This window comes from Beta vulgaris, chromosome 7, assembly GCF_026745355.1.
Source record: "Beta vulgaris subsp. vulgaris cultivar EL10 chromosome 7, EL10.2, whole genome shotgun sequence".
In the NCBI taxonomy this organism is placed as follows: Eukaryota; Viridiplantae; Streptophyta; class Magnoliopsida; order Caryophyllales; family Amaranthaceae; genus Beta; species Beta vulgaris.
The window spans coordinates 55,539,432-55,562,157 of NC_079208.1; the positions used below are offsets into that span (position 1 = coordinate 55,539,432).

Here is a 22,726-nt window from a genome sequence, read left to right on the forward strand (position 1 = left end):
TTTAGAAACATTTTTTTAATATATTAGTATAGGTAAAAACCCACAAAATCTCAAGTGGATAGAACACTCCCCCTTATGCTGGGGTATTTCCTTTGCATGCTATGCATGCCTTACCAGCCAATGTGTTAGTGTTTCCTACAGGCTAGTAGCCTTGTAGGGGTTAGGTCCTTGGGCTGACTTAATTTCCTAATCGAAAAAAAAAAATCACAAAATCTCTCCATATGTTGTTGCCAAATTCCATGATTGTTTGCCTAGTCTCTAACTATGTTTTATGTGTAAGTTTTCAGCTTTGCACTTTGCGCTATCCTCTTTTTACAAAGGTTGTATTTGAAATTTTCTTTTTTGATGCAAAAGAACCCACGCCAGATAAAGGAAAAGAGCAACCCACTACAAAGAAATAAAAAACTAGAACTAGAAAAAATAACCCATACAATAAAAGAGAGAGAATCAAATTTAGAAATGTTACAATTAATATGAAACTCTCAAATAAGGAAAATTTTACGATATAGAAAAACAATGAAATATCACCACAACAATTTGGTTTCGATGGGGTTGGGCTGCGATGGTTTTGCGCTTTGGGAGATTAGAACTAATGGAGATATCAGTCTCGCGAGTGACAACCAAGAAGACGCTTGAGACTGGTGATATTGACAACGAGGCTCGGACTTGATAGTGTGATTTATGGAGGTGTCCGTGGTTGAATATTCACCAAAATCACGAGAATGGATTTATTAGCATTTGACGACATACTTCGTTCTTGCATAATGCAAGATAGGAATGAATTTAAGAGACCCGTATAAGAAGAAATAGTAGAGGGAGATAAAACAATGCTCAAACAATGATGCAAGAAGTAAATAAGGAGGTAATTTGCACAAATCCCCACCCTTAGCGTAATTCTTCACCTAGCAAGGTCGCAAACCTAGAGACCTCTGACTAACTCACAAGGAAAAAGACCCTACTCACCCACTCCACTAGACCAAGCACTCTTGGTCCGACTAACACAGCGGGGTAGTAGTCTTACAAAGCACAGAAACTGTAAAATCTTTACTCATTATGACTCGTCGAGGCTGTACCTGACAAACTTCTTTTACAGAGAGCAGAAAGAAAGAAAGAAAGCGGGGGAGCTTAATAACAATCAAAAGATAAAATTACCAGTCCACAAACTCCCCCATAAAACTAGACATGCCTAAATAAACAAGAGGTGAGCAAACGGAAAAAAAAATGGTGGGCACCCCAACTATACTGTGTATACATCCCTAAAGCCAAAATCTCATTTATGTACTGCTTTTTAAACTTACAACTAAGGCTGGGTACTGAAGAACACATACAGCCATTAGAAGAAACCAACTCCATAAGAGAAAAACGGAAGACGTGAAAGCCTGACGAGGGTTGCGAAGTTGTGGCCGACAAGAAAAATCAAATACCGCATCAGAAAACGATCCTCCACAAACACTACAAGAAAGAATTATACAGCTAACAAAATCCACCATAACCCTTCACCGACACCATCCACGGATGACGCTGACCGAGGCATCTGTAATACTGACCGAGGCGTTTGATATACTGAGAGGTGGCTTCCCCTCAGACCAATGAACTGCAACTTACAGATGGCATTAGGGCCCCTCAAGGTTGCCAGAATGAACCCATGCAAAGAAAACTCATCTCCAAATCACTCTAATTGTAGATTTTTACAGGCTTCTCATATGTATGACGATTCTGCGATTTACAACCAAAAAGATTAATTGGATAATGTCTTTATGTCGTAAAATGCTTAAGAGCCTTGAACTATCCGATGCTAGCAACTATTTGACATGAAAAAAGTATCAATATGCTTACCACTTCAGCAGAATATAAAAGCAAATTCACCCATTACACTTGAATAAATTCGCCACATTTTACATCCATTTTAGTTGGATGCAATGCATTCTTTCTGGCTAACAAATGAGCCCAATATGTTTCAAAACAATGGAAAAGGTTCAGCAATATAGTGCATCACCCAAGCTGATCATGCAAAATCTTCGTCCAGAGTTCCATAACCGATTTCTAACTGCATACTATAATTTTATGAACAAGCCATGACAGACCTTCATAGTCTGTCCCATGGGAGCCTTTGCGTGAATTTAATAAGAGCATACAATCGTCAATTCAATTCATTCGTGAACTTATCCATTACCAATGAAGTGTATAGGGTCACCAAACCTTGATTACCATATAGCATAAAGGCTTAGATAATAAATGAATAGGACAAGAATCAGGCGTTTACTTATAGGCTTATGTTACTTAGGTTCAAGGATATAGATGAGTACATCTGTAAATCACAGGGTTAGGCTTGACTACTAAGGGGGTTTTTAGCACCTTTGTAAAAGTTCACCCATCCATTTACCATACAGTATCCAGGTGTTCAAGCCTCACATACGGGAAATCTAACTATCTTAGCAATCAAAAATCCACTCTGAGCCAAAAGCTGTCTCAAAGCATATGCAGGAATAATATTTGATGGATTGAAGCAGAGAACCATATTAGATTGGATTGTAAACAAAATCACAATGACTTGCATGAAATGATTTGACACAGATACTGTAATATAGAAGGCCAGCAATTAAAGACTCTTTACCTGATTTGCCGTGTAAGTCCTTTTAGGAGCTGTGTCAGCATGTTCTAACCCAAGGTACTGTTCCCAAGCACCATAAACATCTCTTCTCTGAGTAGCGGAAAAAAAAGACTCAATAAGCAAATGATTAACTGCAACAGAAACATGTGTAGCACCAGAAATAATCGAAATATAGCAAAGAGTGAAAAAAAGCTAACCTGAAAACGACTAGAAACAACATCAGTGTCCTGGAGGTATTCTGGACGACCTAAGGAAAGGAATGCAAATTTCCACTGGCCAAGTAGAACAAATAGGTAATTAAGGCATAGAATCAACTTAAATATATTACCATAAAATCAAGCAAGTTACTAAGTGTCCGAAAGAAATAAGCATACCTTGGAAAACTCTTCATCTGGAACCTGCAATTTCTTTTGTACTCTCACCTTGACGTCAGATAAGGTTTCTCCTTCATGGATCACCAAAAAAAACGGCTCGCCAAAGTTTTGTATTTGCTATTAGTTGGTTATAAAAGAAACTCGATTAGAATGAATTGAAGAATCTGATATCAACCGAAACAAGGCTTTCCATGACTCGGGATTATCAAAAAAGGGTCGAAGGAATAAATTTATGACAGCAACGAAATAAAATTTATGTAAGTTAATTACCATTTGGTTCTGAGCCGTCTCCTTTGTGAAATGGTACACATGAATAAGTCGATCATGAGGACCCAGGTTCTTCTCTTCCTCAGGAATCTACAATTTAAATGTTTGAACAAAACACTGTCATGACTAAGATCTAGCACACTTAAAAGGCTAGTGATGATCTCAACACAGCTCTGGCTGTCCACTTAATGATATAGCAGGTTGATGATCCCATAAAATAGAATAAAATGTCAACTTCAGAGAAAATAAAGTCAGAAAAACAAGAGGGGCGTAGAATCGACTTTAATGTCAAGATACGGATTCAGAAGCAAGGTGAAAATATCATAATTTTAATTTATCTTAATGCGCTTTTAGATTATTTTCATTATGAAGATGTCAGTGACATAATCATAGAAAATATGGTTAAAGCTGACAAGGTTGAACCACACAGGTCAAATATCACCTATTATTTTATAAAGAGTATTACAAGAACTGACCTCTTCTGCGCGTAATGTCCAGTACTGGTCATTAATGTTCTCAATCTTTTCACTTGGAGGAAATATCTGGAAAAACCCAAAACCAAAATGAGGTAAGCTTTACACAATACAATAAAAGTTTGAACTTCAAAAGAAATTTGTCGATTTCACTTTCCTCGTAAAATGACACCACAAACCCCACAGGTAATTTTACGACGAATACAGGTCTTTTTTGTCATTGATTAATACAATACATCATTTTGACAACATGATAAAGAGCTGCACCTTATAGATCTTGTGATAAAACACTTCAAGAAGCCTCAGCTCAGCATCAGGATGTGACAATTCGACCTACTCCAGGACAAGAAGATGAAATAAGTCATTGGTAAAAAATTGATAACCCCATAATTCCCTGCCTGAAGGGTATTGATATTTGAATTCCTAGAAGGCTAAAAAGTCCTCTTTAATCCCTACATCTCTTTATGCACCACGAAGTGGAATATGAATAACAAGAAGTTGAGGCATAATATATGTCTTCAACAGAGATAATGAAAAGAGGAGATACATTCACTAAAATAACAATGTGCCTCAGTAACACATGGTGCATAGACACGCATACTCCCCGAGAAGCCGAAAATTTTACCTTTGTCTTCAGATCATTAAGAACATCCCCAACTGTACTCTGTTTAGGCAGTCTAATAGTGTGAATGGTCACCTGGTGAGCAAGGCGGGAAAGAAAAACTTTTATCAACACAAGTAGAAAAAAAAGTAAGAAAAGTAAAGTATATTATTCCCCAATAAACTCACTTCATCTTTTGTCGCATGGTGGAAAGCAACTTTCAATGTTTTCAAACCTTGCAATTCTGGCAATGGTATGTCCAGAACTTCATAGTATAGTATGTCAGAAGTCTGCAAGATTAGGAGCAAAGTCAAAGCAAGCTTGGGTTCATAAAATTATGCAGTGGTGATATATACAGAACCGTATCCCAGTACTTGGTTATAGTGGACCAGCATGTCCGACAAATGATCCACACCGCGGTACTTAATAGGCTGGGGCTTCGGCTGCTGAGAATAGCAATTGTGAGAAGTAAGCCTGATTTTTGATGGATCCTCCAAACCAAGTTGGCGTGCCACTCTTTCCACCACATCATCATAAGTATGAAGTCTTGACCTAGAGCTCATTAAAGAAAACAATAAGGGCAAGAGTTAGAGGAGCGCAAAATACAATTCACATATATAAACACCCTCAAAAACAGTGCATGCTTTTGGTAAAAAAGAGTAAAGGAAGGCTAACTCACAACTCTAGGCAAAAATCATCTTCCTTGGGTCTCTCCAATGATCTGAAATGAACAACCTAAGAAAACAAACTAGATAAGGCAGAGAAACTGCTTTCGACAAGGCCCAAAAAAATACTTGTTAAGATAGACTATCTCCGCAACAGCAACCATAAATTGAAATTTTTACCCTGCTGCTGGAATCTACAGAAGTCACAACAAACACATGATTGGCCAAAAACCAACAAAGAGTATCAGAGAGTATTTCTCAGACCCCCACAGAGCAGACTTTACGGGGTTCAACATGAGGAAGAAGCAATGCAAGTAAAAGAACTACTCCCAAACTCTCAAGCCATAAATTGAACATGGTAAGTATATGTAGTGTGTGCATGTTTTACGTAACTAAATTGCCTAGATCTGAAACCCTTTATTTTAGCAAAATGCTACAATGAAATTAGTTTTAGGGGATAGAGGAATTATGCATTGTCCGGATTAGACCGGTTCATGATCCTCGTCAAGACGAAGCGTGTAAGGCCTGCAGTTTGGGACAGAATCGAGATCATTGTTTAGCAGTTTGAATTGAAATCCGAGGGAAAATGTTCTCAGATACAATAAGTGGTATGATGCACGTACAAACAGGAGGACGAGGCAGGCACACCACCTAGCAACCTAGACTATATGCTAGAAGATTACCCCTTAAATAGGATCCGTTACATGGATGCTATATAACTACTATGTCTAGAAGGTCCAATTTTTAAGTGAGCTCTAGTTGGAACAAACTATGAGTCTTGGGTGAGACTTATCAGAATACTCATACCAGAAAGTATCAAAGGCAGAGTAAGACCTTTAGCACGCATATATACTATGAGCTAAAATAATGCAGGATATAAACAATGTTTGAAATCTGCATCACTTATAAAAATATAATAACAGCCAATAAAGATGTCTGCCCATCAGCAATCATACACGTTCCTGACTTTTGGAGACATCAAATTCAATAGTAGCTGAAAGATTGTTTACATCAACATTTGAGACGACAACATACTTGCCGATTGTGCACATAGTCCAAGAATGAAGGAACATCTGGATAACGGCATTTTTCTGCAATTTCAGCTGGAAGGGCTTTTTGGAAACACACTATATCCCCATCTTCAAGCTGGAAACAAAAACCAAAGATGTAAACAGGATCAAATAGGCAAAGTACATCATAAGAGTAACATGAAATGTTCAAAAGAAATTATAGAAAGTACCTGACTACCCCGAAATGTGAGTTTTCGATCAATATGTTCACACATAACTGTTGGTTCAAACTTGATTTCCTGAAGTGAACATCCACGTGTTATCGAAGTTAACAAAAATTCACCAAACAAAAACTTCAATGTCTACACCAGTTTATAATGTGATACAGTGATGGGGAAAGAACAGGTAAACCCGTGCAATACAAACAATAAAACCCTTGAAATTTCAAAGTTCCAATTTGTTTTCTGCTTGTGAAAAAAGGGGAGAAAAAGCGTCATAGGATGCACACCATCTGAGTTGGTATGCTAGGTACATAACAGAAGAAGACACTATATAAAATATATTGACGAACAACTAACCTCATATAACTCAATTTCATCCTCAGCAGCATAGCCAGACAATTCCTTTAACTTTCCTACAATATCCCCAGGTTTACCATTGGCCTTAACAAAAAGCCTTCCCACATAACTGCAGTATGGGGGAAAATGATAGTACGATATTAAATAAGATCACATCCCAAGTTAGCAAAATGGAGGTTAAAGCAACAGTTGATCATTAGAGACTGAAATATACCGCAGCTCTTCTTTCTCAGGATCATAATGCTTGAAAAATAACAGAATCTCATCCTTTGTCTTATCTGGAGGTGGAATAGGTCGTAAATCCTACATAATAGATAACAATTCTCATTACTACATGAAATTTTCCTCTGCTTTGTGCTGTAATTATTCTGCTTTAAACGCAAAGCCTTACTATTCCAAGCTCTACTTCTAAGAATAACTTAAGTTCTGCGTTATGAACTTTATTGGAAACTTCCCTTAGCTGTCCAACCTGTAACACAAAAAAGCAGAGAACTAGCCGTGAGATTAGGCACGTTTTAAATGGAAAAGGCGTGCATTATTGTCACCAATAGCTCTCCTTCAGCAATATACGTAACAATGCAGAATAAACTAAGTGAAAAAATATTATCACATTGTAATGACTAATGATCCTTTTGTTAACACGCAAAAAAGAAAATATATTCCTTCAACTTGAACAATAAAATTTCAGGAAAGAAAGTTGTCATTAAATTCTTCCAGAACAAAAAAAAAAAAAGCAAAAGGTTGGAGTCGGAAAATATACAGATTGGGTTTCTTCCAGAGGTGTTAGTGGCCGATTAGGTCGATATGTATGGTTTTGGCGCTTCGCCCACAGCCAAAATCGCTGAAATTGTACTGGGATGCCAAAATCTTTGGCAACCTCCTCCTGTACGAACAAAATCAAACAGCACACATGGATCAGTCAATAATCCTAATCAGACCAAAACTGGTGGGCAAAATTATTTAACTAAATGAATTGGTCAAGACTCAAGAATTAGAATTTTGAACATTGCCCTCCTAAAACAGTATCCTAGTAGTTGATATGAATGCCCCTATAAGCTAAAATGTAGCATAAGCAGAGTCTTACAAAAGATAGAAGTAGAAGACTAATTGATATTTTCTTTTTAAAGTTTAATACACCGTAACAGGTGTTTGAGAAATATCCTTTTTATACATACAATTTATATAGGTCACAGTCACATACAAAAGGAATAAATCTCAATCAATTAGAAATCTAAAGTAATACGAACTCCACGGATTGTTTGTTATAGAACAAACTCCTAAGTCCTAACACCTACTCTAACCAATCTCTAATAATAGCCAATTAAACGACATATCCCAAAGGCAAGTCCAAGCACTTCCTCCACTCGGGAAAGTAGCTGCTCTTTCTTAAGATAGTGGACAAGACCTAGCAAAGAAGATTGATCCACATACAGGTAACAATTGAAGACAAATGAAAATAGAAACAATACCTTGAAAAGATTAAATGGCATCTGCTTCTGAATCCGAAAAGATTTCACTTTATCATGGTCTACGAGATCAAAATAGATATCTTTTCCTATCTGTTCCATCAAGTCGTCATCTCGTGCAACCTAAAAATAAAATGTTACTATCAGAACACATGTAAACATCAAAGGGAAAAGGTACACAACCTTAAATTATTTCCAGAGAGATAATACTTAGTCATGACCTTTATAATGGTATATAAGTGTGCCTCTGCCTTTTCCTTCTTCTTATGCTCTTTCTCTTCTTGTTCTCTCTTCAAACGTTCCTAAATAAAGCAACAAAAATAAGTTTAGATTTGGCATAGATAAAATAACAAAATTAGCATCTCATTGAAAGCTCACCCTAAGATGCTCTGCAATGTCCTTCTCATCCACATTACACATAATTTTATCCTTGTCACTTTCCCGTATGTAAACAAGCATATACGCATTTGAATATTTCGTGAATTTGAAAGGAGTATTATTGAAACCAGGATTTGTCTGTGGTAACTGTACCAAAAAGAAAAAAATGGGATGAGTCGATTAAATAAAAAAAAATTATTAATCACAAGAAGCCACATAAACCATACCTCTTCTTCACCACCATACTGCTCCTCCAGTGCTCTCTTCACATCTTCCTTAGTAACCCGTTCATCATCAAATTTGTACCTGGTAATCACCATGAAGGATTCAGGGACTCGGCATAAAGTATCAGAGAGAGAGAGGATCATCCATTATTACACATCTTTAACCACGAAAACAGAGGCAAAATGCCATCTAAACCACAGCCTTATTCATTCAATAACAGCAATAATTTTGGCGATGCAAAACCAAAGAAAAAGAAAAATCCTTATAATTAAGTGAAATGAATAAAATTCCAATGTAACAACTAACAAGAAGAAACCTTGGGAACCTTGCACAGTATCATTAATGCCATATCTCGGTATTTCAGAAGCAAATAGACTGGGAATTTCTATTTTAAGGAGATCAGAATTACTAGAATTTCACAGTATAAGCGGATAAGCCTATGCAATTGTTACAAGTTTCCCTTAACCTCAAAAGCCAAAGAGTGATCAGTAAATACATCTTTCAGGAAAAATATTTCTCTTTTCCGACCGCCTTTTTTCCTCTCTTCTGCTACCCCCTACACAGAACAAACCACTAGTAAGCCACCACCACACCACCAGCCAGCCACCCCTTCCCCATACAGCAACTACCCCAGTCCATATAGCTACCCTCCACCTAGCATCTCTAACATCAGCAAAAAAAGATTCAAACTAGTTCTTATTTTTTTCCTAGCAACTAAGGTAAGTAAATGATGTAATATTCCATTACAGTGCAACCCATAACACATAGAACAAAAAAATGAAGCCTGCAAAAATCTATCTGCTTGCTACACTAATTTATAATTTGCACTGTCCATCACTAATTCAATATTTCAGTGCTGCTTATTCATGAAAAACAAAAGCTTTGAACTTTGCCAATAATATTAGATTTTAAACGCTTCTACTTTAAAATTCTCCGATCCCTTAGATTAGTCAGCCTATGTAAGACCAATTTGCCGCACCAATGACAAAAATAACAAAGAGATTCCCCGGAATCAAGATAAAAGAGGAGCCGAGATAGACGACATATGAGTAAAAAAGGATATACCAAAAAACAGAGGTCAATTACAGGTGAAGGAAGGAGTACAAGGAAGCGGGAGGAGGAAAGGGGGTGCAGGGTGGTCTACAGGGAATATCCATGGTGGTTGGGTGGGAAAGAACAGTGTTGTGGCTATTTAGTAATTGATAAGTGGTGGGACAAAGCAGAGGAAACGAGAGGGGAATTCGGAAAAAGAATTGAAAAATGTTGGTTTCTTTTATTAGCTTCATAGGGCTATCTTGGATTTTGAAAATCTTTGGTCTGCCAAATAGCTAGTGCAAAGATAATGGAGCCCCCCTATGCAAATTCTTAAAATTAACCCTTCAGGATTTTTTCTCCATCTATTAATATATTAAGAAAATAAAAAATATGCTATTGGAACTGGGTTCCAATTTAGTACAAAAATTAAAGATCTTTCATTGAAATTTGGGAATTTGATGGAACGGAGTGCAGCAGGGAAGACAGAATTTGAGAGATGGTTGGTCTTTCTAATGGAGTAGTAGAGAAATACTACCCGCCCTTCCATCCCCTCCGGAGTCTTTCAGTTTGACCCTTTCGTAGTGACATGTTTTCATGCTAGAGTCTAGACACAAAATTCCCAGAAAACTACCCTTCAGCCAACTCCCGATTTCAAATAGTTATTTTCTACGAGTAATAAAGGGATACTTCATTCTTCTTAAGTTGCAGCATTGGATTTTCTAATATATTTCTAATTCAAAACATATTATCATGTGGGATCATGCTAGATTCGCGTTATTGTGTATTTTCAAACTATTAACTTTTAAAAAGATTATTGATAGTGACTAACGATATTAATAGTCAAAAAGCTGTCTCTGGGATCTTGAAAAAGTCCATTGCAATAAAATTAATGAAAGAAAAATCTCCATTCTATAAGCCAACTCAAGAGGAGTTTGGTGTTCACGTAAAAACAATAAAATACCATCAGTCACATAATAATTAAATTAATTTAAAAATTGTTGCGAACTTTATTTAAACAATGATTTCGCTACATATATGCACATGATTGCTAAATAGAGATGATGTCAAATTTTTCTGTTAGAGGAACTTTCTGAACAATTTATCTTACCTATCATTTGAGCTTTACTAGATGTAACTTTTCTTTAAATGGAACTTTCTGAACAATTATTTATACCTATTATTTGAGGTTATTAGATGTAATAATACAATTTTGTTTTCAATTTACTTATGCATGCATCGCGTGCATATAAGACTAATATTAGAAAAGACACCAAGGGCACATCTCCCATGTTCAAAAGGAGTGCGCAGCAGAATATTCTCACCCTTGAACTATCATAAAATAAAGTTTCAACAATATCAGGAAAAGGCAAGCATTGATTGGAGTTAAAATCTAACATAAACTCTACAATATCAATAATTGAACTTATGTCCTGTTCTGTAAAATAATTGAGGTCGTTTTTATGTAATCTATGAACTAAATGACGTGAAAACGTCTTCAGATTTGATGCTTTTCCTATTCTGCCGTGAAAAGGATTTTTATCTTGTTCTGTAACCCTGTCGTCTTGCACCGGAGCGCCTCAGGCTCGCTTTTCAATACACCAGTATACAAGTATACAGCACATCCTCATTCCTCACATGTACAGTTCAAGTATTTATCAATATATACAAAAAAAAACACATCGAAGCACAGCCAGAGAATAGGGAAGGGTCAGATGCATACCATTGATCGGAAAGTGTTGGTCGTATAAAGGCATAATAATGTCCACCATGCACCCCACCACTATGAACCAAAACACTGCCAATATGAAAATTGCGCAGATTAGAACAGTCATCTATAATTCTAGAAAAGCAACATTTTACCATATCCCAAACAAACCATCACCATATGAAAAAAAAAGGTTTAGCATAATCACAACTACTCCTTTCCTCCTTGTATCTTTGGTCCATTTCCTTTTGAGGAATCAAAATTTAATCTCATTAATATGTACCAAAAAAACATTAGCAAGTGGCATCTTGTTAGATTCATTCAAACATATGTTTTCAAAATCAACTTTTACAGTTTTCCGGAATAAATCAAAAAACTAATGGTCAAAGATGGTTCAATTATATATGAAAAAAAGCCAAAGATCTATATATTAAAAGCTCAAGAAGAAAAATTTTAATATCTACAATGCCAGTCTATGGTACATTAAGACAAAAATCCCAAACACACAAAATTTTCAAAAAAAAAACATCGAATAAGCAGCACAGCATAGAACCACATTTTCACTGACCCGATACTAGCATAAAGAAAAGCTACCAAATTATCTATATGCAACAATAAAATTTCAACATACATTTCGACCCCACAAATTTCTCCCAGAAGCATTCGGTAACACAGAATATGCAAATACAAATACAATACCTGTGGAGCGTGTAAAGATTACGGACACTTCTGTCAGCATCAGGAGATAAATATTTCCCATTATCACGATCAAGATCAAGTTGAAGAGGAAATTCATAACGGTCGTTTATCTACAGGCCACAAGGAAGAAAGCTCGTAAATCTGGAAAATCTTGATTTACAAAGATCTAAAGAAATTACTTATATACAAATGCAAGAAGACAATCTAATGAATCAATCAATTCAAAGAAGTGGTAAGAAGTTCAGAATATTCCAACCCTTCACATATGAACCCTAACCCTCCCATAACAAACTTCTCAAAAGTCCTATGAAAAGCGTAATTAAACGATTATGTAAACTTAGGGATTTACAATCATATAAAAGCACCTTAAATTGCTTGAAATCGTAAATCACACATAGAAACTCTCCAGAGAAAATAATTTGTAGGTGGCATATTAAAACAGCACTGTAAGGCCTGTAATCCAAACCACAACCCACTTACTTCAGTGAAGAAGAAAAAAGAGATTATGGTAGCATTCAAAAGGTACATCAGCTTGCTGAAGTGTCCAAAAGATGGTCAGAGTAATTATACGGACTGCCCAAGATACTAACATGAGATCAAAGACAACAATTCAACATATTTAGCAACCAACAACCAAAAGTGCGCAACATAAGCAATATATTTCCCTTTTCTCCAATAGCTCTACTAGGTCAATTGCATTTACATAACTAGATGAAGTCCAGTCATGATATGTTCTATGTTTGACTGTTATATCACACCTCAAGGCAAGTAGCATGTCTCGTGTAACATGGCATCACACCCAAATCAAACTTATGATAACCAAACACAGAAAGAATAATGGAAAACATGGAAGCCACACGAAACTAAATATAACAGTCCACATTTTGGTATATCAAAATCAAAATGATGCAATCATCATTACCAACCTTCACCATGGTATCACGCATAAAATCATATTCAAATCGTTTGAGCTGCAGTTGAAGAACTGGAGGAAAATCAATAAATAAGACACCCTTCCTAGCATCCTGAAATTAGTCACAAATGCAAAGAAAAAAAAGTTTTGATAAACAAGATCTTCAGAAAATAGAGAAAAGAGTTTGGACCACATTAAATTTGAATGCAAAATTTCTTAGCCGAAAAAGAATTGCAAAGACCGAAAAAATAAAAAAGGTCACCAAGGCATACTGTACAAAAGATTCTGCAATATCAGAATACTAACCTGTAAACCATACTGTTCAGCATGATACTTGTTGTCACCCTCCAACCGTTCAACTTCCACATATTTATCAAAAGACGCATAAACATCACGACAACCCTTAACATCAAGCTGAAGATCTGTAATGGCATACGCAAGAAAATTAGACCACATTAAAATCCCAAACTCCAGCACTCAGACAAGCTTGTCTACTAGTAAGTAAATAACTAGAATAACTCACCGTAAAAGGATTCCTTTCTTGTAGATTTGTAATCCACATTTACGCATTCGATATAGTTCATGTGATGCCCTTCAAACAATTGCTGAATAGTTCCCTCAACAACGGTACCCTGGAGTGAAAATATTAATAAATTTCAGACTCTGGCAACAAGCAACAAGAAAGATCAATCAACTCAGATACCACCTTCATTTTGTCTTCAAGCTTTTCACAAAGAACCCTATTAAGCTCCTGCACATCATGCTGCATGAATGAGTCATAAGTATCCCATCCAAAAGATTTGGTCAATTCTTTTGTTGCAACGCTGCTGTCACTGTATTGAAGCTTGTAAAATAAACTCTGGAGAGCCAGAGGAATGCTTGCAGATGGTATATCATTCTCAGTTGTGGGCATATGATACACAGCCTATACACCAAACGCAATCGCAAAATTTAGCCATGCCAATGATGAACTAGTACCCAAGGTACAAGTATCAGAAGATTATGCGCAAATGACAAACCTTCCTGAAATAAGGAATGTGAAAAAGTGTCTGGAGTAGAGAATTCATGTAGCATGTGGCTCCCTGATTCTTCAGTCCAACATATCCAGTCTCCTTTTTCGAATCATAGGACCAATAGTCCACAATCTTACGAACAGCAACCTCAGCCTCCACAAGAACAGTATCATTTACAAGGTATCCTCTGCTGGGGTCATATAACTCACTTAAAGGCATAAAAGATGTAAAGCCCCAATCACTTTCCCGGGCATTAAACTGATGCTGCGTATCTGCAAATTTACACAAGGGTCATATACAAGCAAAATAAAATGAAGCTACAAGATCCACATACCAACATAAGACCTCAGTATGCATTCTCCAAGAATACACATTAACAGAACTTCACGAACTCATACTCCCATGTATTCTAGGTTCACTTGCTTCGGTGAATCGATGTTGTCCATAACACCATTCACTTGAAAGAGGGGAAAAAGACAAGTTTGTGCAAATTTGTCATTTACTTTAAAATGACCATTGTACAGAACACTTGCGACAAAAGGTCCACAGCACAAAAGGAGTGTGTAACACATTAGCCCTAATACTTGGACTGCCTCTAAATTAAACTTAAAACTATTTTCTATCATTATCTATCTCTAACACACCGAATACCCTAGCGTAAATCTAACACGAAACTTTATATTTTGTTTTAATTAAGAATAATCAATGCCTTAATAGGCTAGCAAAACTCACAAAAGAAGGCTTCAGCACACGCAACAATGTGGGCACTATGCCTTTGCACTAATCAACTTTACAACAAAACAAATCCTATTTCAGACAGAAACTCTAATTCTACGACATGAATGATAAAAAAATCTCACTTATTAGAGCCAAATTGTACATGGAAGGAAAGAACACACATAAAAGGCATTTGTCAAATACTAAAGACAATACCTTTTCTCACAGAATACTTGTTGTGAATTTGATTGACCACAGCTAAGCTGAACTGTGCATACCTACTCCACCCATACGGCAAACTCGGAGAATCGGCAACATCAAGATACATAGACAGGTAATCCACATTGTTCCCCTTGGGGAAAATAAGTACTCGCCTGCAGCATACATTGTACAATAAGTAACACATCGACCACATAAGCAACTACACAGCTAACCAAAATTTGCAATACCATTTGAAACCACCAACGACGAACACTTCCGAATAGTGTTTCTTGGCGTTCAACCGAGTGAACATCTCGATTTTCCACGTAAACCTGGATAATGGAGGATCCTCCGCAGGTTGAGCCTCGGAATTATTAGCAGGTTCAGCTTGTGCAACGACTATAATGTAATACAAAACAACACAAATCAGAATTCAGAACCCTAAACAATGTAATTACCATACTTAGAAACTCAACCAGATCAAATCAATCCTAAATAAGATCAATCATGATAAAAAGATGATAATGACACAACAATCAGAAAAAAAAAATATATATATATATATATCTAACCTTCCATTGGCTGATGATTGTCGGCTACATCAGAATGTGGGACAAGCATCTCATCATCTTCTTGCTGCAACAACAAAAATAAAAAAATAAATTAAAAATAAAAATCCGATCTTTTTGACATCAAACATTAAACTTAAAAACCCTAACAACGACTCAAAATACGAACTTTAGCTAATCGAAAGCAGTACAAATAAAGTAAAGCAAACATCGCAGAAAAGCCCTAATCAAAATTCAATTCGCAAAAACAAAAAACCAAAAAAAAATCATCAACATTTGAGTAATTTGAAAAAAGACGCCTTAAAAAACATCAATTTGCGCGGAAAAAATCAGCGAAAGACAAAGAGAGAGAAGAAAGAGAAGTATGGAGAAAGCGCACGTCAATAGGAGCGGGAGTCATGACAGTCATTGATGTGAGGAGAGAGAAATAGTAGAGTTTTGATGGAAGGAAGAATTTTAATGGCGGAAAGTAGAGAGAGGGTGAAGTGAGGGGGGAGGAGAGAGAAAGTGGTGGACGGGTGGAGGGAGATGTGGAAAAGGGTGGGAAATGGGGGCTTTGCAATTGCAAAGTGTTGCGAGATCGCCAGAAGAAGGTGGTCGAACAAGTTAGAGGAGGAGGTGAAACTTGAAACTTAAAAGGTCTTTTGGTTTTTCAATTCCAGGGTAGGGGTATTTTTGGGTTTATACCAAATAATTGTGCTAATTTTTTTTTTGTTTATGTTTCTTTAATGGTCTACTTATGATTTTGGTCAATTCTATTCGTTAGATTTGGGTGATCAAATTGAGCCCGACCTGGCCCGATTCGGTTCAGAAAGGGGCAGATTTTGGGGCACAATTTATAGGGAAGCTATCGGGTTTAGCTCGGTCCGGAATTTTGGGCAAACATTTCGAGCTACAGGCAACCTAGATTTGGAAACTCATTTGCTAAATGATGCCCTACAATTTCCTACTAACGCCCTAAATACAGTATTTTATACTGTATTTATATACTTCCCTAAATCCTCCTCCAATTTCAAAGGTTCACTCCCCGCTACACCACCACCTACTTCTCCATGGCACCACCACCACCACCCTCTTATTTTCCACGGCGCCACCACAACCACCGTACCCCGACACACCACCACCACAGTCTTTATGATGATTTAACTGTGAATTTCAGAAGTCCAATATTTCTCCGCCAATCACAAATTTCTCCAACACGGGTTTAAATAGTTGTGCAAAGTGTACCTTTTCCTTCCATACACGACAAGAACCAGGCATGAAGCAAAACTGAACTCAAAATTTCAGAGAATTTAAGAATTACCAGAAGAAACTCAAGAAGAAACACCATAGAGACAGACCTGCTCCATGAGTTCTCAAACATCTTCTCTGTTTTTTTCGTTTTAAAAAAAAAATCAGAAAATAAGGGGGCGCCCACCAAGGACGCCCCACCACCGGTGGAGGCGTCCTTAGCAGGCGCTCTACCACATGGTGAAGCGCCCGCCAAGGACGCCTCCACCGGTGGTGGGGCGTCCTTGGTGGACGTCTCCCTTTTTTTTAAAAAAAAAAAACAGATTATAAGGGGGCGCCCACCAAGGACGTAAATGTGTACGTGATTCATGAGATGACTTGATTAAAAGATGTCAATCACGTAAAGTGAAATATCGGAGGGAAATGATGAACAGGTTGCCCTGTATGAGTGGTTCAGCGACCCCTACAGGTTCTCTGGTTACTATGTTGATTATTCTGTTACTGTCTTCCTTTTATCTTGTTGTGATCCCAGTAGAAGGGGTGTGCACACTAGGGACTCTGTTATTATGGCCATTATGATATCCGTAGGTGGTTACAGGGGTTCGCCCCGGCCTACAAGTAGGTGGTTACAGGTTGAAGTAAGCGGTTACAGGGGATTGACCTCGGCTTACTAGCGTTCTCTTTCCTCTCATTGAATAACTGGATTAATTGAATTTATGATATGATTAATTAGTACATATATATGTGTATAAGTGCTATGACTTCCAAAGCTATTAATCTACTATTTTACAAAGTATTTTCAACTTAAGTATTTTACGAGATGGAGTTGGAATTACTCAGTTTATCTGATTTTTGAGAGCCTGTCGCTCTTGTCTCTTTTCAATGTATTTGTGCAGGTGGGTGATCGAACGGTGGAACAAAAGGGAGATCATTTAGAGTGTCATCCACTTAGCATATGATTAGCTTCCGCTGGAACTCTGAAATATTTAATTAATTAGTAATGTTTAACGAACGATTTACTTATTTGTAATGATTAATGAATTTGAGTTTAGTTTGTTTTTAATTTATCCTTGCATTTATTTCCAAGGAGATAATTACGGCGGTAGCGCCACCCGACGAGTCGAACCCTCGTGGATTTATTTCCCCCAACACCCGAGTTATATCGAATGAAGAAGGGCTCGGGTCAGCTGGGGTGTTACAGCGGGTACAAGTATTTATGAGAGTAGAAAAAAATAGATATTTGGAAAAATAATAGATATTTGGGAGTTATAGGTAAGAAGATATATGAAAAAAAAATAAGAGGTAGTATTGGTAATTTTTGGTGAGTCATGATTACTTAATAAAGAAATGTATCAAGTAAAAAGAGACTAACATTATTGAAATATGTAACAAATAAATGTCTAAAGGATTGCAAAAGCTATAAGTGTTAGTTCAACAACGATTAGTTGTCACGAATATCTTTTATTTTAGATAACATGCGCAACGTTCAATCAATGATGTGTACGCCAACATAATGGGTTAGTTGATACTATATCACAAAAGAGATGGGTCAAGACTACGGAATTCGGGAGTGGTAATGTCTGCATTAACGAGTGCCAGTAATAATGCAAATTGTCATTTTATCTGAACCACTTAATGAAGTAATGGGTAAAGTGAATATTTTTTCATTAGATAGGTTGAACTAGGGTGTTAGAGAATCTAATAAATTGTTCGACAAACTTTAATAAAAAAGCAACCAAAATGGTACACAATACGATACGATACCATTTTTTAAAATTTTTTATTCCTTATTATAAACAAAAAAAAAAAGTAATCAATTCAGTCAAATTCATATAAGTTCACATAAAATCTAATAAAAATTAATAAGTCTGGGCAAGTTCAGATAAGTCAGTTCAGCAAAAATAAGTAAAAAAATAAAGTTCGGCGTACTCATAAAATAAGGTCTAATCAATTCAGATAATTTTGTTCAAATAAATTCGATTAAGGTTTAATAATGATTAATAAGTTCAAAAAGGTAGGTTTATTTCAAATGTAAGAAAATCGATGATTACATTATTGAGACATTTAAGCAATCCTATTAATCATACTATATAAGTTAAAACATTCATAAATCCAAACTTGATCTCTAGAATTTCCTTAGATATAATATTTAGATTTACAAAGTTATAATACAACAAGGATAGCAAAAGCTATAAGTGTTAGTTCAACAACAATTGATTGTCACGAATATCTTTTATTTTAGATAACATGTGCGATGTTCAGTCAATGAAGTGTACACGGACATCATATGGATTAATTGATACTATATCACAAAAGAGTGGGCTGAGCAAGACTACGAAATTCGAGAGCGGTAATGGTTGCATTAACGAGTGCATGTAATAGTGTAAATTGTCATTTTATCTGAACCTCAGTCCTCAGCTCTTAATGAAGCAATGGGTTAAACAAGTATTTTTTCATTAGTCATTAGATAGGTTGAACTATAGTGTTAGAGAATCTAATAAATGGTTCGGCATATTAACCATAAATTTTTCTCTTCTTGCAACATTATGTGTAAAACTAAATGGTATTGTCAAAATAAATATCTCAACGTCATACTAGGAAAAAAAAAACTTATATTGATTGAATAACGTGAAAGGTTTTCAAATTCCTTTGATAGTTAGCAAGGAAGGAACAATTTACCACATATATGTCAGTTTTCTTACATAAATTCTATGTGTTTCGTATAATTATATAGATTGACAAAAACTGTAGATAAAGTAAGAGAGACATACGAAGATCATTTGGGTAAATTATTTGTAATACATATGAACTCAAAATAATTATTTTGAATTCATGATTGAATAATGTAAAATCAATTGGGTATACTTTAATCGGTACGTTCTATACGATATTCTATGATATGTATCATTTTTTCATAAATAAAGTGTAATAATATTTTAAAATTAGGAGCAAAATTTGATAATAAATTGGCCTTTATCCATACGAGGCATTAGGAAAGCACATAACTTCCTACTTATTGGGACGTAACATATTAGTTAATAATAAATTTTACTGTAATGTTCGAAAATCAAAATGTACTAATACTTAATGGAGAATTCAACTCTAGAAGGATATATATATACAAAGTTCAATCTATATGATATAATTTTTTTTTCCCTCAAAAAAAAGCAAAGCCAGTTCAATCTCGACAGGCTATGACTGCAAAAACAACACAAGCACAGTTAGAATCATTTTAGAGAACAAGGAATGGTGATCGAGTGTCTTAAGCATACAAAGTCCCTACCCTGGGGATAGGTCGGGCTCAATCCCATCGCTGACAAGAAATGCTCGTTGCTCAGATCTTCCGCAGCGGGATTCCAAAACTGAGGAACTTGCTTCCGGTCACCCCCCTCGACCACGGTAACACATTGACAGTAAATGGCTACCCTGGCCTCATCCTCAGTCATCCGAGGCACAGATCTGTTCAGCCATAAGTTAGGGCCTTCGAGTAGAGGGACCACAGGAAAGTCCTATTGTTCAGCTCGATACACGTACATGAATTCGGTATGGAAGAACTGTTGGTTCGTGGGCATAGCCCCAACGACCTTGTAGGGGTAGCGAACTTGGAAGCTCCACCAACCCTCTCCATTCGAGGTAGCGGACATAATGACAAGCTTCATCATGTTCCTCCAAAAAATTAAACAAGGTTAAACGTCCATCATCTTGCAAATAGCCAGAAACCCCACCATCGAGCCCACGCTATTGGGCATGAGCTGACATAGGGCCAGACCGTAGGAGGACAACACCTCGACTATAAAAGGGTCCAAGGGAAATCTTAGCCCTAGCTCGAGGTGCGCCTTATATAGCGCAATGCAACCCGTCGGTGGGGTGCAGACAGTCTCTGTGGGCTCCGGTATATAGAGGGCATAGGGGTGCTTGATGAAGAAAGAGCTTTAGAGGAACCAAAGATCTTCAGATATAAAGTCCATAAACAACCCTTGAAGGTGGAAATGGGCTATTCCCCTAGGAAGGTCCACCGCCTCCTCGTCTCCGCCACTCGTGCTTGCGGTAAGAGAGTTGCCCTCGCTGCTCCCTTCCATCACTCGAACAACCTGGTTATCGAGAAGGTCATCTAAATAGCTCCGAACGGCCCGGAGTCGAGCAATGGTAACAGAATGGGGGGGTTGTTTAGCTCTTCCTCCCTATCAGAGATTACGGACGCACCGTCACTCGATTACGGTAAAGCGTCGAGGACCTGAGTGGGATTCGGACACTCGAAAGCCGCGGACACCACGTCAACCCCTCCAATCAAGATCCAGTCGAACAAAGGTTCTAGCAAGGGAGGTGGGGTCCCCGAGCTAAATGAGGTGCCCTCTAAATCCATCAATAGGGGACTCCATCCAGAATGGTCCATTAGAAAGGAAAAGAAAGAGGCAAGGGAAGAAAGATCGTACCTTGTTTAAAGAAGAACTCTCGAGATCCGTCTTCGACTCGAAGAGAAGCAGCCAATCTTCAAGGCTCTCGAGATCGTACAAAGAAGAACGCAAAGTCTCAAGAGGATCAGAGCATGTAATGAGACAAAATAAAGTACTCACCTCTGTTTATATAGACTACCGGAAAAGGACGGTTAACATCCCGACGGACCTAAACACCCCCCAACGTGCCAAAAGTTGGGCCTCCTAGAAGGCCCAACAGCGCAAACTTCCTGGACTAATCTCCACTAGCTCCCCCAGGGCTTGACTGTAATCTAGCTGAACCCAGTGTTGGATGGCGGCTGCGCTACCATGAGAACCTCTTCTCGCCGGAGCTCTAACTCCCTGGGCAATCCACGGCCAGATGCACCTAGATCGAGTAGGGGATATCTCAACTACCGCCGCTGCTGAGATCGACACTCGTCAAGAACTACGGTGTCATAGCCCTCGAGTGAACCAGGGACCCTAGATAAGCTCGAGTGAGGTCGTTTCCCCGAGTTACTCGGGGCTCATTAGCCCCTGGGTAACCTCGAGCGAGGTCCCTCAATTTCCTCGAGTTACCTGGGGCTCATTGGCCCCTAAGTAACCTCGAGCGGGGTCTCTTGACTTCCTCGAGTTACCTGGGGATCATTGGCCCCTGGATAACCTCGAGCGAGGTCTCTTGACTTCCTCGAGTTACCCGGGGCTCATTGGCCCCTGGGTAACCTCGACCGAGGTCTCTTGACTTCCTCGAGTTATCTGGGCTCATTGGCCCCTGGGTAACCTCGAGCGAGGTCTCTTGACTTCCTCAAGTTATCTGGGGGCCTGGGACTCATTGGCCCCTGGGTAACCTCGAGCGAGGTCCCTCGACTTCCTCGAGTTACATGGGGATCGTTGGCCCCTGGGTAACCTCGAGCGAGGTCCCTTGACTTCTTCGAGTTACCTGGGGCTCATTGGCCCCTGGGTAACCTCGAGCGAGGTCTCTTGACTTTCTTGAGTTACCCGGGGATCATTGGCCCCTGGGTAACCTCGAACGAGGTCCTCTGACTTCGTCGAGTTACTTGGGGCTCATTGGCCCTTGGGTAACCTCGAGCGAGGCCTATTCCATCCCCTTGAAATAAACAGAAACTTAGCCATGGAGGACGTCCTAATGACTTCCGCAAAACACGTTGTAACACCCCCAAACTCTTTTGGAAAACTTATTTTAATATAAAACCACTTGAGAAACTTGAGAGTATTACAACCACGTGATAATGTTAAAGGCTTTAATACTAACTACTAACTAAACTTGAAACTACTGCAGCGGAAATAACTTAAATAACTTCTCTTTATCAATATAAACTTTATTGTTTCTACTATGACAAAGGGAATTACAAAAATAATAACTACTAAACTAAGCTATGTATTACTCCTCATTAGCTCCCCTATACGAAGTATGCATCAATCAACATGTAAATCACAGGGACAAAGTCATAAAACAAACAAAACAAAATGCGTGTCAGTAAAAATATTGAGTACATGTATATGTGGAAATTTAAACACTTTATTTAATTAATCATTTGAAAT

At 37.7% G+C, this 22,726-nt stretch overlaps 1 protein-coding gene across 1 annotated transcript; it reads right to left on the reverse strand.

Annotated features, from left to right (window-relative positions):
- Window positions 1-1,029: 1,029 nt before the first annotated feature.
- Window positions 1,030-16,143, reverse strand: LOC104899888 (ubiquitin C-terminal hydrolase 12). Its single transcript, XM_010687181.4, has 32 exons — window positions 15,880-16,143; window positions 15,504-15,567; window positions 15,180-15,330; window positions 14,947-15,104; window positions 14,020-14,285; window positions 13,707-13,925; window positions 13,524-13,632; window positions 13,307-13,422; window positions 13,014-13,112; window positions 12,088-12,197; window positions 11,404-11,478; window positions 8,651-8,729; window positions 8,424-8,570; window positions 8,267-8,347; window positions 8,049-8,168; window positions 7,340-7,462; window positions 6,971-7,048; window positions 6,794-6,882; window positions 6,580-6,688; window positions 6,232-6,300; window positions 6,027-6,137; window positions 5,006-5,061; window positions 4,701-4,878; window positions 4,515-4,616; window positions 4,351-4,422; window positions 3,993-4,058; window positions 3,729-3,794; window positions 3,256-3,342; window positions 2,986-3,102; window positions 2,809-2,883; window positions 2,615-2,701; window positions 1,030-1,716 (listed from the first exon to the last, which is right to left on the reverse strand). The coding sequence occupies exons 1-32, from the start codon at window positions 15,907-15,909 to the stop codon at window positions 1,675-1,677; spliced, it is 3,351 nt and encodes a 1,116-aa protein (XP_010685483.1). The 5' UTR covers window positions 15,910-16,143; the 3' UTR covers window positions 1,030-1,674.
- Between the last annotated feature and the right edge of the window lie 6,583 nt (window positions 16,144-22,726).

Coding starts and splice junctions, on each gene's coding strand:
- LOC104899888 (XM_010687181.4), bottom strand. CDS start 15,909: ATGACTGTCATGACTCCCGCTCCTATTGAC. Junction 8,730..11,403: donor CCAACACTTTCCGATCAATG/GTATGCATCTGA, acceptor GGTGATTACCAG/GTACAAATTTGATGATGAAC. Junction 8,571..8,650: donor AGTATGGTGGTGAAGAAGAG/GTATGGTTTATG, acceptor TTTTTGGTACAG/TTACCACAGACAAATCCTGG.